Source organism: Marmota flaviventris, chromosome 2 (assembly GCF_047511675.1).
Source record: "Marmota flaviventris isolate mMarFla1 chromosome 2, mMarFla1.hap1, whole genome shotgun sequence".
NCBI classification, from domain to species: Eukaryota; Metazoa; Chordata; class Mammalia; order Rodentia; family Sciuridae; genus Marmota; species Marmota flaviventris.
The window spans coordinates 183,591,428-183,609,071 of record NC_092499.1 but is presented as its reverse complement, the minus strand read 5'-3'; the positions used below and the strand labels follow the sequence as shown (position 1 = coordinate 183,609,071).

General features: G+C 36.4%; 1 protein-coding gene across 3 annotated transcripts in view; it reads right to left on the bottom strand.

Annotated features, from left to right (window-relative positions):
• Ralgapb (Ral GTPase activating protein non-catalytic subunit beta) overlaps positions 1–17,644 on the bottom strand; it is a 104,371-nt gene that overhangs the window by 74,872 nt on the left and 11,855 nt on the right. For 2 of the 3 annotated variants that reach the window (XM_027945196.3, XM_027945199.3), the window contains exons 2-5: positions 13,358–13,573; positions 8,857–9,059; positions 3,778–3,941; positions 1,947–2,133 (exon numbers count right to left, since the gene is read on the bottom strand). In XM_027945196.3, coding sequence (XP_027800997.1) covers positions 1,947–2,133; positions 3,778–3,941; positions 8,857–9,059; positions 13,358–13,543 — 740 coding nt within the window. In that variant the 5' untranslated portion in view covers positions 13,544–13,573. Of the gene's footprint in view, positions 1–1,946; positions 2,134–3,777; positions 3,942–5,230; positions 5,456–8,856; positions 9,060–13,357; positions 13,574–17,644 lie in introns of those variants that run through there. The other variant, XM_071608919.1, reaches the window with a different exon arrangement.

Sequence of the window (17,644 nt, the reverse complement as noted above, 5' to 3'; positions counted from 1 at the left end):
TTAAAATGCAATCTCAAGAATTATTTAAGAATAAAAAAGTACATGTAATTAAAGTGAAAAGAATCCAACATCAAATGAAAAAAGTAGATAACAATACTAAAGAATAACACTGAATTTTTTAAAATACATTAAAATAGTAATATTGTTTAGAATATGATAAACTTTAAATGATATTTCCCCCTACATTTTATAAATTTTCTATCATAAGCATATATTGCTTTTATAAACAAAAGTATTATTTAAATGCAGATTTACAATATTGACATTTACCATGATATACCAGAATCTACAGAACATTCCAAAACTTCATCTTTTGGTTTAAACAATGATAAAGATATAATTTTGTGTGTGTGTGTTTTTTTTTTTAAATTAGGTATATATGACAGCAGAATGCATTTTGATTCATTGTACATAACTGCAGCACAACTTTTCATTTCTCTGGTTGTACACAATATAGATCACATCATATGTGCAGTCATACATGTACCTAGGATAATGATGTCCATCTCATTCCACCATCTTTAAGTTATAATGTTTAATTAACTCAAAGAAAGACCAGTCTGCCTTCTGATTCTTAACACACTTACAAAGTAATCTGTTCCCACCTCTTGCCCCCATCAAAATAAATCAGATCAAGTCTCTAGATTTACCAGTATACAAGAAATACAGGAGAAGTGAAGCATGTTAATTAACATGATGACAACATAACTGGAAAAATCTAGAATGTGAAACAGTAAATAAGACAAACAATCCAGTTTCTTTAATTAAGAAAACTGCAAAGAGCCAGGTGTGCTGGTGCATCCCTATAATCCCAGCGACTCAGAAGGCTGAGGTAGGAGAATCTCAAGTTTGAGGCAAGCCTCAGCAACTTAGCAGAACCTATCTTAAAATAAAAATTAAAAGGGCTGGGGATATAGACCAGAGGTAAAACTCATCTGGGTTCAATCCCTCATAATATAAGAATAAAAAATTGCAAAGAAATAAAAATAACTATAATTTAAAATTTAATAAACATATGTCAACTAAATGCAATGTCTGAATTTTGTGTTCTAATTCAATGAAATTGACTGTAAAAAGAAAAAAATACAACAAAACTGGAACAATGGCTAGCTGATTTTAAAGAACAGTCAACCTTTTAAGGTATGATAATGGTATTGTAGTTATGCTTTTGAAAGAACCCTCATCTTCTAGAGTTATGTGTTAAAATATGTACAGTTGAAATTTAAAAAAAAAAAAAAACAAGTCTGAAAAAATGAAAACAGTTTGCTCACAGAATAGTGAGATTAACATATATAAAAATATAGAGAGGCAAAATTATTATCATAAAAACACTGTCTACTTTGGTTACAAAGAAGCATGTAGTTTGGTCCCATTTCTGTAAAACAACATAAAAATATATACATATGTATTTATACTTAGTAGAATTTCTGATAAAACCTTATGTCATGTTTTTCTATAGTTTTTTTCCTTTAAAATTATGACCATGCATATTTTAATAATCAGACTTAAGAGGACAATTTGGTCAAGAGGCTGAGGCAGAAAGATCACAAAAGATCAAGATCAGCCTTAGCAACTCAGTAAGACCCTAAGCAACTTACGGAGACTCTGTTTCAAAATAAAAAATAAAATGGGCTGGGGATGTAGCTCAGTGGTAAAGTACCCATGGGTTCAATACCCAGTACCCAAAAAACATAAAGCATGTGACTGATGAGGAGAGGGGAACCAATGGGTTCAGAATTTATCTGGTTCTCAAAAATACTTGATTACTCTGATTTCTTAGAATAGATGTGCACTAGCCAAACTGATACATGTTTTTTAAATCAGCTCAAATTTATATCTAAAGCACAATGATAACAGATCTAGACTTTGAAAGTATATTCCATGAATCCCAGAAAGGTGCAGAAGCAAGGAGAAGGATAGACAGATGAAGGAAGACAGTGACATACCTGGAAGTCAGTGCACAGATGACCTTGCTCCACTGCTCCACCACTGCTGGGTGGTGCCTCCAATTAGCCACCATCTCCTTGGCTGTTTTCCAATAAGGAGGTGTTGGAAAACACCGAGTACAAGCTAGTAACCAAACTTCAAAGAGAACACCAATCAACTTCTCTGCTAGATTCTCAGCAATGCCACCTGACCAACAAAAAGAGAACATATCTTTGGCACACTTATTTTTACAGCAAAATATTTAATTGATGGATTTGGGAAGACTAATCTAAAATAACTACAATGTTAACTATTAACTTACAAATAACTATTTAATTTTCTCTATTTTATAGAAGTAACTATTGGGCGCTCCTATAAAGAAATCATAGATAACACCAACAAATTACTCTGAAGAGTTTTCAAAATTGCCCTGCTAGTTTTTACTGAAGATCTTAATCTTCCAGCAAAAGAGATATAGACACACAAAGGAGAATGGAAAGAATGAGTGCTTACAGTGAGTACTAGAAGTTAATTTCTGTGCCAAGTAATCCATACTCAAGACCTGACAAAATCCTCAAATTATTTCTGCAGAATAAGTATTCATAATACCTATTACCAATTATTAACCATACCCATTTTTGAAGATGAGAAAACTTGGGTTCAGAAGGAAGTTTAAGTAATTTGTCCAAGCTCATGCAGCCAATAAGAAAAGGAATCAAAACAAATACACGGGTCTTCCTAACTCCAAAGACTGCCATATGATGTTCCCAGGTGTCTGAAAGCTACCCTTTAAGGGAGAAAGAGACAAAGAAGAAGCAAAACGACCGGGACTGGATAGTACAGAACCTTAACCATGAAAACAGAGCTGTTTTTTCTGTTCTGAGCCCTGGGATCAAACAGAACAACCATGGTAGACTTTACTCTGCATAGCTCCAAAAGGCAAAGTTGGTACTAGTATAGGAAATAATAAAGATGCATATTTCAAAAGAACAAAACCAAAGTTCCAAGAACAAAGAACCCAGAAGGAGATGAATTGTATGCCTCATGCTGTTGAGATCAAAAGCATGGAGAGTGAATAGCAGAGAGCTAATAAATCAATGACTGGACACCACTGTCCACACCAGACAGAGTATTCCTATACTGGGATCCCTTCCCACATTAAAATTCCATGATTTCTTTTAGATGTTTCCCTAGACCCTACATCTATATGACAACAAAGGCATATTTGTGCACATTAGTAAGGAAAGTACACAGATAAATAAGATACAAAGGCCAGGAACTAGAACATGAACTTATAGTTTGTGTACACTGTGCTTTAACCTACAAAGCAGGGCTTCTGAAAAGCACTCCAAAGTTTTATAAAACCAGAGGTTTTTTTTAATGGCTAACTAATGAATGGCATACTGTCACACTTTCATATAAAACACTTAAGACTCTAGAAGTTTCATTCGCTGGACAAAATATCTTCTGTCACTGTGAAGTTTTCAGAGTTGACTTTGATAACTACTATGCCATCAGGTAATTATCTATAAGCTTTAATTTAATTAGTTCATTGTTTCCTATATAAGCTCTGTTCTAACACACTAATAATAGTTACTGTCCTAGCCTTCCCAAATGTGCACAATTCACTGAGTTCTTTCCTATATGAGCAAAATTATCACTGAAGGTAAAATTAACTTTCATTAGCCATACTATGCCTTTGAAGGTTTCCTTTCTAAGAATAGTAAATCATGGTTTGCTAACTGTCATGCCAAAATTTTAATCCCCAATGAGTGTATGACTTATTGAGTTTAAATGTGAATGATATTTGGAGCTCATAAATAAATGAGGAAAAAAAAAACAACAACAAACCTTGAACAGTTGGTGGGGCCAGAAGTATGTCATTGATCTGCAGAAGAAACAACAGTAAGACTTCCCAGGTTTCTCGGGCCATTATGGATGACTCACGGGCCAGTTTCTGAATGGCTCTCAGGACCTGTAAGCATAGTCGGGTCTGACTGGAGCCATGTTCCTGTCTGAAGAAGACAGACAGACATCACTGACAAGCCTGGAAGAGACATCAATAGCTGAAGGACAGGCAGCTTACAGACGCAGCAAGCTAGTCCAATGAGGCTCCCTGAGGGCATCAGCAGACAGTACTAGGCATACCCTCCTTGGTTTAAAGCTAATTCATTTATATTACACAGTTAGTACTCTGGGATCACAACCTTCCACTCCCTGAGAACTTAGAAAGCTTCTAAGAGAAAGGGGAATACTAGAATGCAAACCTTACGTCTGGATTCTCTATGTCTAAAATGTGCCTGGTACATAAAAGCAGCACTCAATTAAGTTTTGACTAAATAAGTAAATACCTACAGCAATTCTTGCTGCTTAACTAAAGCACAAAGGCCCTTGTGCTTTTAAAAGAAAAAAAACATACACACACAATCACAAGGATTCTGCATGTGATTTACAGTGCTCACTAATACTAATGTCTGCTAGGGAAGAGCCTGGGAGGTCCATTGGAATGTCCAAAATTGGTGGGGTACGTAAGCATTGCCTCAAAGATGAGTACCTGCTCTAATAACAATGATGGGAGCTCCAAAGAATAACAGTTTTAAAATTCTCCTTGGTCTGCATAATTATATTTTTTCAAGGGAAGGAGGTCAATCTATAAAATAAATTATTGTGTCTGGGATTAAAGAGGAAGATAAAAGTCCAAACCCCAGGGGGCTAGGGATATAGTTCAGTTGGCAGAATGCTTGCCTTACATGCACAAGGCCCTGAGTTTGATCCCACCACAAAAAAAAAAAAAAAAAAAATCCTAATCCCAGTCCCTCACCCCATTTCCCAAGGTGGATCACCTGAGAATAGGAGGGAAACCACTATATAAGCAAATAGTGAGCTGACCTCCAGATTTCTCATTTCAATTCCAAGACACAATCTACAATATTACTTTAAAACAACAACAACAATAACAAAAACCCTGAAACCAAGTTTCTGTATATTGTGATTTGTCACAAAGAACTGACAGAAATATGTCTGATTCAGGGTAGGAAATTTCAGAGCCTCCTCAAGAAATTCCCCAAAGGGGGGGGAAAAAGAGTGCTCCTTTCCTTCCTCAACAATAGAATAGAGAATCCCAGATTCCAGATCATTACCCAGAAAACTGGTCACTTACCCTGGAGTTACAATAGAATAGAGAATCCCAGATTCCAGATCATTATCCAGAAAACACTTACCCTGGAGTTACACTGCAATCAAATGACACCACTAAATTTTCTCTTAAAAAAACAAACCTAAAGCAAAATGAAAAGACAATCACCTAGGAAGGGCCAAGAGCTCAAAAAAGCAAGGAAATATCCCACATTCAGCTGGAGGTGAATCCAGTCCATTTAAATTCATGAGGCTCAAGTTCATCTTTGTTGCAGTGGCTTACTTGAGGAAGAACAAAATACTACATAGTAAGCCAGGCATGGCGGTGCACACCTGTAATCCCACAGACTCACGAGGCTGAGTTCAAGGCTAGCCTTGGCAATTTAGTCAGACCCTGAATCAAAATAAAAAATAAAAAGGGCTAGGATGAAGTTTAGTGGTAAAGAAGCCCTGGGTTCAACCCCCAGTACCAAAAACAAAACAAAACAAAATTACATAATATCCCAAACCTTACCTAGTCATAGAAGAGGAAGCCCACAATAAGAAATAAAAATACCACTAGTGGTCCTGGGGCTGACTCTTCCAAACTAGCAATAATATTCTGCATGCCTCCATTGGTACTTGAGGCTTATTCACTATTTCCAGGTACCTTCCCAGTAGCAGGAAAGGAAATAAATACTCTTCTGTATGTTAGTTTCATTCAAAAGGCCTACATTTGGGTTCAATCCCCAGCACCACACACACACAAAAAAAGGCCTAAATTCAGGAGCAGGATCTAAATTCCTAATGCTAGGAGAAACAAAGTAATCTTTATATAAAAGTGAGCAGAAAGTCTAAACACCAGAGATTTTTATTTCCTCCAATATCCTTAAATGTAACTTGTGGTATTAAGTAAAACTATTTTAGAACAGGAGCCAGTAAACTATGGCCAATAGGTTAAATTTGGCCTACCCTGTGCTTTCATAAGTTCTAATGGAACAGAGCCATGCTCCTTTGTTTATGTAGTCTATGGCTGCTTTCCTGCTGCACTAACAGGGTTGACTAGTTCTAACACCACATGGCCTGCAAAGCTGAAGATATTAATACCCAGCTCTTCATAAAAAAAAAAAAAAAAAAAAGTTTGCTGACCTTTGCTTTAGAATAACCTTACATTTCTTAAAACACAGTATACTTGAGCTATTAAAACCCTCATCAACTTTAAAGATGGCTTACTTTTCACTAATTTTGAAAAACAAACAAACTGAAGGGCAAAAGAGAAAAGGGTACATCTACTCTGACTTGGGTTTCTAACAAAATGGTAAAGGCAGTTTCCCATATTTTGAGAGTCAGTTTATGTAAAAACAATTAAGGAAAACGACAAATTTGCTCTGAATTTTTTAAAACTGACACTTCCAAAATTAGATCATAACTCCCAATATTTAACACTATAAAATATTCAACTAATCTTCATATAACTTTATTGGCCAGGAGAACTCTAACTCAGTTCAGTGCCTTTTCAAAATGGATTAATCTTATGCATACATACTTTGAAGAAAACAATTACCAAATAGTAGAACAATTAATAAAGTAGTCATGTTTCTCAAAAAGAAAAGTAAACACAAAGCCCAATTAACTCAAAGACCATTAGTTTTTGTTTTTTGATTTTTTTCCCAGCAGTTCAAAGTAACTAAGCACTGAGAAATGGTAAAGGTACAAAGAAAGAGATACAGTACCAATACTACTCATAAGATCATCCCATACGCAAAGAAAAAAATTCAGTAAATTGGTCTTCTAAATGGGATAATAAGAAAGATTAAAACTAGGCTGGGGTTGTGGCTCAGTGATACAGCACTTGCCTAGCAGTGGGAGGCACTGGGTTTGATCCTCAGCACCACATAAAAATAAATAAAGTTATTATGTCCATCTACTGCTAAAAATATTTTTAAAAGAAAGAAAGATTAAAAACTATAACATTTTAAAAGAACCTACTTGCCTACAACTTGCTAATTACTCTTGAGACATTTCTTGTTATTATTTCCATTTGTAGTCAATAAACACAAGAAACAGGCTTTTGATACACACCTAATATAGTACTAGTACTGCATCTGGTACAGTAGAAAACCCAAAATATAGACAACTCGGTTTCTGCTCTCAAGCTGGTTAGATGGGAAAAGGAAACACATTTTAAAGGATAAGCAACAAAACACTGAGATACAAGAGTAATACAGGAAGTACCCTACAAATTCAGAGGGGGTGTGTTTACTGTGAGCCGGTGGGCTGCAAACTGGTAAGGCTTCTCATTGCAAGACTGAAATTAAAATGAAGCAATAAAAGTGAGATGTGGACAGCGAGGTGATAGAGAGAAGGAAAAGGAAGAGGACAAAGGGAAGATGATGATGGGACAGATCTTTAAGGAGTCTTAAATGAATGTTTACTTTATGAGTCTGACTAAACAGCAGTACTCACAGAATTAGCAGCAGCTAATCTAGTTAAGGGCCAGATTACAACTTGTACTTCCTAACAGGTAAAAAGTTTATACCTGAATCTATTACCAAAGTCCTTAATGGAGACTTGTTTTTTTGTTTTGTTTTGTTCCTGCAGGGTAGGGTGGGGTGAGTACTAGGGACTGAACCCAGGGGCTCCTTACCATTGTGGTATAGGCCCAGTCTTTTTTATTTTATTTTATTTTATTTTGAGATAGGGTCTTGATAAGTTGCTGAGGCTCTCACTAAGTTGTTGAGGTTGGCCTTGAACTTGCAATTCCCCATCTTAGTCTTCCAAGTCTCTGGAAGTGTGCACCCAGAGACTTGGAAGATTAAGATGGAAGACTACACACAGCCAAGATTTGTCTTCTTTAATTTGGATTTTCCAAAGCAAATTTCATTCTAAATTTAGGAAGTTAAAATTCAGAAAGTTGGTTTTTGAGTGATTCAAATTCCTTCATCATCTGACAGACCAAAGTTCTGGTTCTCCCAACTAGAACTTTTCCAAAAGGAGAAAAACCTCACTGCCCCTTTCAGACATAAAACAATATCTGAAAACATACACTCATAAATAGGCAGGCAACTAATGGTTTCTTCTCCATTCTTTTCTTTATTTCCCAGAATCTATTATAAGGATATATAATAACTGTGTGTATGTGTGTGTGTGTGTGTGTGTGTGTGTGTGTGCGCGCGCGCAGCACAAACATGCAATAAGGATGGGACCCAGGGCCTTGCACGTGCTAAGCAAGCACTTCACCACTAAGCTGTACCTTCAACCCCAGCAGACATAATAGTTTCACAATCAGGAAAAAAAAATGTAAGCATAAACAAGGCAGATATTCTACATTTTGATATTTAAGACCTTTTCCTCAGAAGATAGGAAAAAAATAGTAACAAATTTTCAAGAGTAATCTTTAGGCCCATCATAAATTTGGCTATAATAATTTCAAGCTTTCTTTCTTTTTTTTCTCTAAGCTTCATCTTCTCACAGGGAAGATTCATTTAAGGTAGAAGGCTTAGTTGCCTTTAGCTCAAGTGGAGACAAGCCTTATGTCAGGCAAAAGTATGTTTTTTTGAGCACTATATTTAACAGCTATCAGATCTTAGAAGAAAAGCCAAAATCCTTTAAAATGAACACACAACTATTTATAACACCTGGTAAACATTATATAAGCCCATCTTTCTGATTCACATTAATATACTCTTTAACTGAATGAATAAGTCAATGGTCAAAGAACTAATGATGAAATCAGCTTCTATATATAATAAAGTAACATTTATGAATGTTTTGTTATGGTCTAAATAATAAGCCAGATAGACGGGTATATCTTACCTTGGTACAAAAAGATTTTGTAGGTGTTTTAGTATACTTTGAACATATAGATTAGGCTCTTTAATAACTGGCAATGGAATAGAATCTTTCGGCAACACTAAAGCCATAATCCAGTCTGTATACACATCAACACAATATTTTACAGTCTCTCCATCCAGTGGAAGGGTCAGTCCATAGCAAATTACTTCCATGGTCCATTTTACCTAAACAAAAGAAAATATCCATATAGAATTATTATATATCCCTATCTATATCTCAGGAGACTAAGTTAAAATGATAAGCTTTTTTATTGCCAAAAACCTCTAAATTGATATTATACTTATCTATCTATCTATCTATCTATATATATATATATATCAAATTTATTCTAGACAATACAATTTTCATGTGTCAGACATTAACATTTCCCAAGCCAAAGGATTTCAGAAAAAAATTTTTTTTTTTTTTTGTACTGCAGATTGAACACTGGGGCACTTAACCACTCAGCCACATCTCCATCCCTTTTTATGTTTTATTTAGAGACAGGGTCTCGATAAGTTGCTGAGGCTGGCTTTGAACTCACAATCCTCCTGCCTCAGCCTCTCAAGTCGCTGGGATTACAGGAATCCGCCACTGCAACTGGCTCTGAAAATGAATTATTTTTACCCTTTAGACATTATTACTGTTCCCTCTGTGAAATAAAGTCATTTCAATTTTCCATAAATACTGGAAGCACAAAAATAGAAAATTTTACACTTTGATTCAAGTGGGTTATGAACTCCCAAGTGTGGAATATGATATGTCAAGAAATTTGTAATGTTTTGAACAACCAACAATAAAAAATTAAAAAAAAAAAAAGAAAATTTTAGATTTTTTTTCTCTATTTAATCTGCAACAGGAATATGTATCATTTATGAAATCAGATACATAAATTCAATCTCATTCCATCTCCAGATTATACAACAGTAACAGGAGCAAATGACAGGAAGGAAAAGGGCTCTTGTTTTACAACTGTCTTCTCTGCCAAAGAAAACAATACTTAAAATGGGTAGGTGTGAAGGGACTGGAGTTGGGTAAGATCTTTTTAAAACATTTTTATTGGAGCATTATAGTTACACACAAAAACTAGATTCGTTTTGAGGGTAAGATCTTAACAAGGCACTTGGCTGTACTAAAGGAGTCTCAGCCTCCTGACCCCCCTGAATTACATACTAAGGGCTGAAATTGCCCAAGAGACTGGTAAAATATTGTTTGCAGTCATAAAGAGTGGATGCAGTGATCTGAGAAAGGAGAAATACCCTAATTCAGAAAAGAATAGGATATTATATTCCAGACACTACAGACTTTAATATTTAAGGGAATCCCAAACAAAATTCTGGGACCAATTTAAGTAGATGATCAGTGAACACTTATAAAAAGGGAACATAATCACTAAGAACCAATCTGCTCAAAAAAAAATCAAGTCATGCCAGACAAGCTTCATTCCTTTACTAATTAGGATTCCTGTGAGCTAACAACTGTATAGTCCTTGCAATTTATAAACCACTTGCATAAAAATCATCTAACTATCATATTAACCCTGTGTGAGAGGGTAATTGTTCTCAGTTTACACATAAGAAAACTGAAACGGGGCATAGTAAGGTACACAGGTAATCCCATTGACCTAGGAGGCTAAGGCAGGAAAACTGCAAGTTCCAGGCCAGCCTCAGCAAATTAGAGAGACCCTCAGCAATTTAGCAAGACCCTGTCTCAAGATAAAAAAAAGAAAAAGTGGGGGCTGGGGTTGTGGCTCAGTGGTAGAGCGCTCACCTAGCACATGAGTGGTGCTGGATTCGATCCTCAGCACTACATAAAATAAAATAAAATAAAGGCATTATGCCCAACTACAACTAAAAAACAAAATATTTAAAAAAAAAAAAAAAAAGAAAGAAAGAAAGAAAGAAAAGGGCTGGGGACATAGCTCAGTGGTAAAGCACCCCAGGGTTCAATCCCCCAGTACCAAAAAGAAAGAAAAAAAAAAAGAGAGGAAAGAAAACTTTAGTTTAGCAAGTTTAAGCAATTTAGTCCATCACTGTTTGGTAAATGGTGAAGCTAAAAACTTGAACCCTGGGCTGGGGTTGTGGCTCAGCAGTAAAGCGCTCGCCTCACACGTGCGAGACCCTGGGTTCGATCCTCAGCACCACATACAAAAATAAACACGTGAAATAAAGGTGTTAACTAAAAAAATAAATATTAAAAAAAAAACTTGAATCTTGGTCTTCCAACTAGAAATTTGAAGCTATTCTTAATTAATTAATATCTTTCTCTGGCACAGGGGTATCCGGGCTTTGGCAAGAAATTTCCTTATGACAAGATGGAGACATATATCCCATAAGATAATGAAGTACCTGGATGTACAACTAGTCAAGATATTAAGAGAGAATCACAATGGATTACTACACCAAGATATTTCAAAAAAAGGTTCCATCCAGTGGTATGCCAAAGGCCCTGCCAAGATTTTTTTTTTCTTCAGTACTAGAGATGGAACCCAGGGCCTTATACATGCTAAGCAAGAGCTCTACCACTGAGCTATGACCTCAGCTCCTGCCCCAAAATTTTAATTTAACAACAGATTACATGTTGATCATCTGTAGCTATCTATCATAAAGATAAAAACTGTGGCCAGCTTTTTGGACAGAAATTCAGGATTCGAGAAGACTTAAAACTAAAATTAAAGTTAAATATGAAAAGATATGTACATGTATAACATGTTTTAAACTCAAAAACTACAAAGGCTCAAAGTAGAAAATATATGGTTTAACAGCAATAAATGTTAAGGTCTAGAGCAACACAGTGAAGCTGTGCCAAATTAGGAGTGGCTGACAAATTAGGAGTGGTGTGTCAGGTTTTAGCAACACAAGAGATCTTAAAGGAAGTTGCAGGTCACTAAATATCAGATAAAAAGAAAAAGGAGAAGACATCTTTGGTAATATCTTCACACAGTAGTTGAACTGTATAATTCTAGAAGATACAGTATTCAAGAACTACTCTCATCTCCTCTAGAGGGTAGGAAAGGAGAATAAACAAGGGCTACACCAGGGAGCCTCTATCTACCCACATGCCATCTCTTCCCATGGGAAGGTAGCAAGGGGTCATAGCCACAACCAGAGGAGTGTGCCAGGGCCTGTGCTAAGAGGTAAGTCTAAGAGCCTTTGGTGAGAGAAAAATGCTCCTCTAACTGAGGGACTTCACCCTTTAGTGATCTACGGCCAAAAGAGTATCAACAAACTGCCTCTAGAGCCGCAAGCTTTCACCTCATATCAAAGTCTAATCTGTCCTTGATGAAAGATCAAAAAGTAAGGAGGTGCCAGGTGCGGTGGTGCACACTTGTAATCCCAGCAACTCCAGAGGCTGAGATAGGATGATCACAAGTTCAAAGCCAGCCTGAGCAGATTACCAAGGTACTTCTCAACTCAGTAAGACTCTGTCTCTGAATAAAATATAAAAAAGGGTTGGGGGTGTGGCTCAATGGTTAAGCACCCCTGGGTTCAATCCTGGTACCAAAAACAAAACAAAAAAATACAGAGGAAAAAAGGATCTAAGAAACTGGTAAAGGGTTTCGTACACCTGAAGCCTGAAGGTTGCATGAGTTTCCTCAAGGAGACAAAGTTTTAATTGCACATCTTAGCTAAATCTCATACTAGCAAGGTCCTACAGAATTGCCCCATTCTTGGGACTCCTTTATCACTTTCCACTGAGGTTAATCCAATCTCCTACACCCAAAAACAGAGGACAAGCTCCAAGGTGAACTACTCCAACAGTCCCTTATCTTTAGAAATGGCAAGCATGACTTGGGCTTACAACATGAAGAGCTCATCTGCTTTATAGCGCTCTTGTCTCTCTTTTTTTTTCCTTTTTGGTCCTGGGAATTGAACCTAGGGGTGATCTACTATTCGGTTATATTACTAGAGATAGGGTCTCACTAAATATCTTACTAGAGATAGGGTCTCGCTAAATTGCTGAGGCTGGCCTTGAACTTGCAATCCTCCTGCCTCACCCTCGTGAGTCTCTGGGATTACAGGTGGGCACCACCACACCCAGTTTCTATGGCACTCTTAAAGCTGGAAGCCAGGCAGGGACTGAGAAGATGGAAGAGCTCAAACTCAGCCATACATGTAGCCTGAAAATTTGATGTAAAATGGGCTTGTAGTTAGGGGGTATCTGGAGGTAGGGATGAGGGCTTCCAAAAACACCCAGAAATAGAAATTAGGGGAAAGAATCCAACATTCAAGTCTCTGTCTTGGGCACTTAACTCAAGTGGAGAATTGGGCATGGCTAGCTGAAAGCCCCAGTAATGAAAAGGTAAAATCCATTCCTTATAATCTCTACAAACTCCAAACCCCACCCCTCAATCTCAAAGAGATCAAAACTGAGAAGTCAACAGAACATTGGGCAGAACTTCATTTAAAAATCAACATTAAATAAACTTTTCAGTAGCAAATTTATATTTTCACATAATAGAAGGAAATGAATCAACACTTACTTCTTTGTCAGTTTTTAACAAACTCTCACTACCAGCCACTGAAGGGGTGCCTAATGCCTGCCCAAGAGGACGAACCACTGCATTTGCGACCTCTCGCCCAACGCTCTCGGGATAGCTGTGCAGCACACTGGTATGACCCTGATCATTCTGAATCACCAAATGCAGGGACCTCCACTCAGAGTACATCGTGCCGCTAAAGTACTAACCAAATGGCACCTGAAAAGACAAAACAGAAATGCATGTCAAATTATACTACTGCAAACTAGTAAAAAATTTACTCTAGGTGACAAGATGTTTAAAAAGGCCATAAATATACAATAGCTAGAAAACAGAAAAAAATAATATCTAAATGTTTGGGGAATATCACAAAATGACCTCATGATAAGATGAAATAGGAAGGCAGACCCCTGAGAAGCAGCTGTCTGAGCACTTCTCCAAAAAATCCTCAGAAGCCCTGGAGAAAATGACCACTGTGCAGGGGAATAAAATGATCAGCTCTGGGACCCTTACAACATGAAGATGGTTCCATAAGGCGGGGTTGGGAGAATGAAGTATTCTAAAGAGGAAAGGAGACAAAAAGATTTCACTCAGACCCAGATTTTTTAGTTAACAGTTTTGAGCAACACAGTCCCCATTTATCCATGGTTTCACTTTCCAGTTTCAGTTACTCAGAGTCAACTGTGGTCCAAAAATATTAAATGAAAATTTCCAGAAACCATGATACCCTGAGTAACATGATGAAATCTTGAGCCATCCCAGCCCATCCTGCTTGGGCTGTGAACCATCCACTTGTCTAGTATATCCACACTGTATGTGTTACCCGTTCCACGGGTCACTTAGAAGCCATCTCCATTATCCAATTGTCATGGTATATAATGCTTATGTTCAAGTAACCTCTATTTTACCTAATAATGGTCCCAAAGTGTAAGAGTAGTGGTGTTAGCAACACAGATATGCCAAAGGTAAGCCATGAAATGATCACTTTGAGTGAAAAAAGGAAAGTTCTTGACCTAAAAAGAGAAAAAAATCCTGTGCTGAGGTTACTAAGCTCTATAATTAGAATGACATGTCTATCAAAGAAATTGTGAAAGAAAAAGAAATTCATATTAGTCTTACTGTTGGATCTCAAACTGCAAAGGCTACTGCCATAGTAAGTGAGAAGTGCTTAGTAAAGACCGAAAAGGCATTAAATTTGTGGATAAAAAACATAAACAGAAAAATGTGCTCTAATAGCAACATATTTGTGCCAGAAAGTGTGCAGCCTGTAGGGTTCAGTACTACCCAAGGATTCAGACATGCACTAGAGGTCTTGGAACATCTCTCCATAAAGGAGAGACAACTGCTCCTATTATGCACTAAAAACATACCCCTGCAATTTTCTACCAATGTCCTCAAATTAGACTTTCAAATTCTTTGAGAATAATTCATTTCTTGCAAGAACATCACTCAAATTTCCAGTAACAGACATCTGGAATTCACAGTATTCTTTAGAAAACATTTTAAAGGCAGCCGCTTATTATATATTTACTACATTTTACTCAAGCAATCATCAAAACAACCTTATGAATATGCAATAATGTTATGCCTATTTCACAGATGAATAAGTCAACAGCATAGAAAGGTCTGCTTTTTACATGAGGCTCCAGAGCTCTAACAGGGTAGAGCTGGATTCTGAACCCAAATCTGCTGGGCTCCAATACACATGGCACATACTGCCTCCCCCTATCCTATACATTCTCCCCAGCTGGTACTGCTTCTGCACATGCTGTTTGCTCTCCATGAAGTTATATCTAAGTTGGCCATACAAATGAGGAATTTTAGTTGCAGAAAACATACCTGTATGAATGCAATGTAAATACTACAACCATAGAAATCATACTCAGAGAATTGAGAATGTTGAGTCCTTTTCAACTCATTTCTATCACCTTTTCTGAATGTTTTACTCAGCCCGCAGTTTAAGCAAAATACACAGGTACAATGAATCTTTTAAAAGTTCTACCCCTTTGGGGGGCTAGGGCTGTAGCTCAGTGGTAGAGTGCCCGCCTCGCACATGTAAGGCACTGGGTTTGATCCTCAGCACCACATAAAAATAAATAAAGATATATATATTAAAAAAAAAGTTCTACCCCTTTGGGACTGGGGTTGTGGCTCAGTGGTAACGTGTTTGCCTAGTATGCCTGAGGCACTAGGTTCAATTCTCAGCACTACATACAAATAAATAAAATAAAGGTCCATCAACAATTAAAATATATATATATAAAAAAGGTCTACCCTTTAAGCTACTTCTTCTTCAAAGTGAGAAGAGACTAGCATTGTTTAATTTTAATCCTGCAAAACTTCATTCCAGCTCACTAAATATTAGTGTTTTTTCAAGAGCATATGGCATTTGCAAATCTTTAGTCTACAGAATGAAAATCAAACTCCTTAGCCTGACAATGTCATTCACAGTCTAGTCCCAAACTAGCTTTCTTTCTTTGTTCCATATACAGAAACCCATCACTTTCTCTCTCCTCTATCATCCTACTCAAACTACTCAGCTTCTTTTGGAGCCTGAGAAACTCTGGGCCTAGCAACCATATGAGGATCTTCTGATTGCCTTCCTCTGAATCTGTCCCTGCAAATTAAAAGGCAGGAGGAAAAGACCACTATCTAACAAGGTACCTATAATTTAATGGAGGAGTGGATGTGTCTGACAACTAAATTGCTTCAGGTTCCTTATGATTTATAAGGAATTCTCCTAAGAATATCCTGGTACCTCCCTGAAATAAGCTCTCTTAGAAATGGGGAAAAAAGGAAAGCTCTAATAGGCAACCATCATTATCAGAAGATAACTTATTCCCATACATTTTTCTTCTTTATTAACACATATATACACACACGTATATGGATGTCATACAATATACATATAACATATATACAGTATAATGTACATATACAATACATAGTCTCTTATATAAATGCACAAGGATATTTTATTACAGGGACTTATTAGTGTAGTTTTTCACCCTTTCATTTTTATTTTGGCTTTATTCCCTGTCCAAATAACTTACTTCCCTGGATGATCATGTTAACAACTTAATACTTTCTCCTGTATCTTGCTCCACCCTACCTCAAACACATTAAAATAATTTATATCACACACATCTAAGGATTATATACTTTTTTTGGTATTTAATTTTATTTTCTCCATTCAATAGTAAATATTTCATGAATATTCTACCAACTAATAAGATTTTTTTGCTGGCTGTGTAACAGTCCATGGTACGGGTGTAGCATAAATTATTCAACCAGTTTCTAATAATGTACATTTGCATCATTTCCTTTTATTCTTTTGTCATCTGAAAATGATGATGTAATAAACATGTTTGTTCATGTATCTTTAAGAGTAGCCTTTCTATTTCTATGGAATAGGTTCTCAAAGAGTGAAACTGTTAGATCAAAGGGTAAATATATATATATATATATTTTTTTTTTTTTTTTTTAAAGAGAGAGAATTTTTAATATTTATTTTTTAGTTTTCGGCGGACACAACATCTTTGTTTGTATGTGGTGCTGAGGATCGAACCCGGGCTGCACGCATGCCAAGCGAGCGCGCTACCACTTGAGCCACATCCCCAGCCCTGGGTAAATATATTTTTAATGTGAAAAGGTTTTGCCAGACTGCTCCCCAAAAAAGCTGTAGTAACTCCCATATACATTAGGAATCAATGAATCTTTTCCTGCTAGGAATCAGCATTATTTATAAATTTGCTAATATGATAGGTATGAGGTAAAAATTTCATTGTTCTAGCCAAGTATTTACTTTTATTTTACAACTTCTGGATTTTTGTTTTGTTTTAAGTTGTAGTTGGACACAATACCTTCATTTGATTTATTTATTTTTACGTAAAATAAATAAATAAAATTGATGAGGATTGAATCTAGAGCCTCAAGCGTGCTAGGCAAGTGCTCTACCACTGAGCGACAACCCCAGCCCCCAATTTCTGGTTCTAAAGGTTTCTACTCCCTATGCCCTCTACCAATGTTTTTCAAACTGTGGATCATGAAATAAATAAAATGGGAAATATTTCTACTTTAAAAAATTATGGAAGAGGACATACATCAAGGGCATCACACATAGTAAAGGCAAGCAATGTTCTGTGAAACTTGTTTCATTTTTTTACAAATGCATTATGTTCTGGGTCACAATGTAAAATACATTTCATATTATCAGTTGTGGTAAAGAAGTTTGAAAACATCACCCTAATAAGTACATGTAATGTCCTAGATTTCCCAGCAAGACATCAA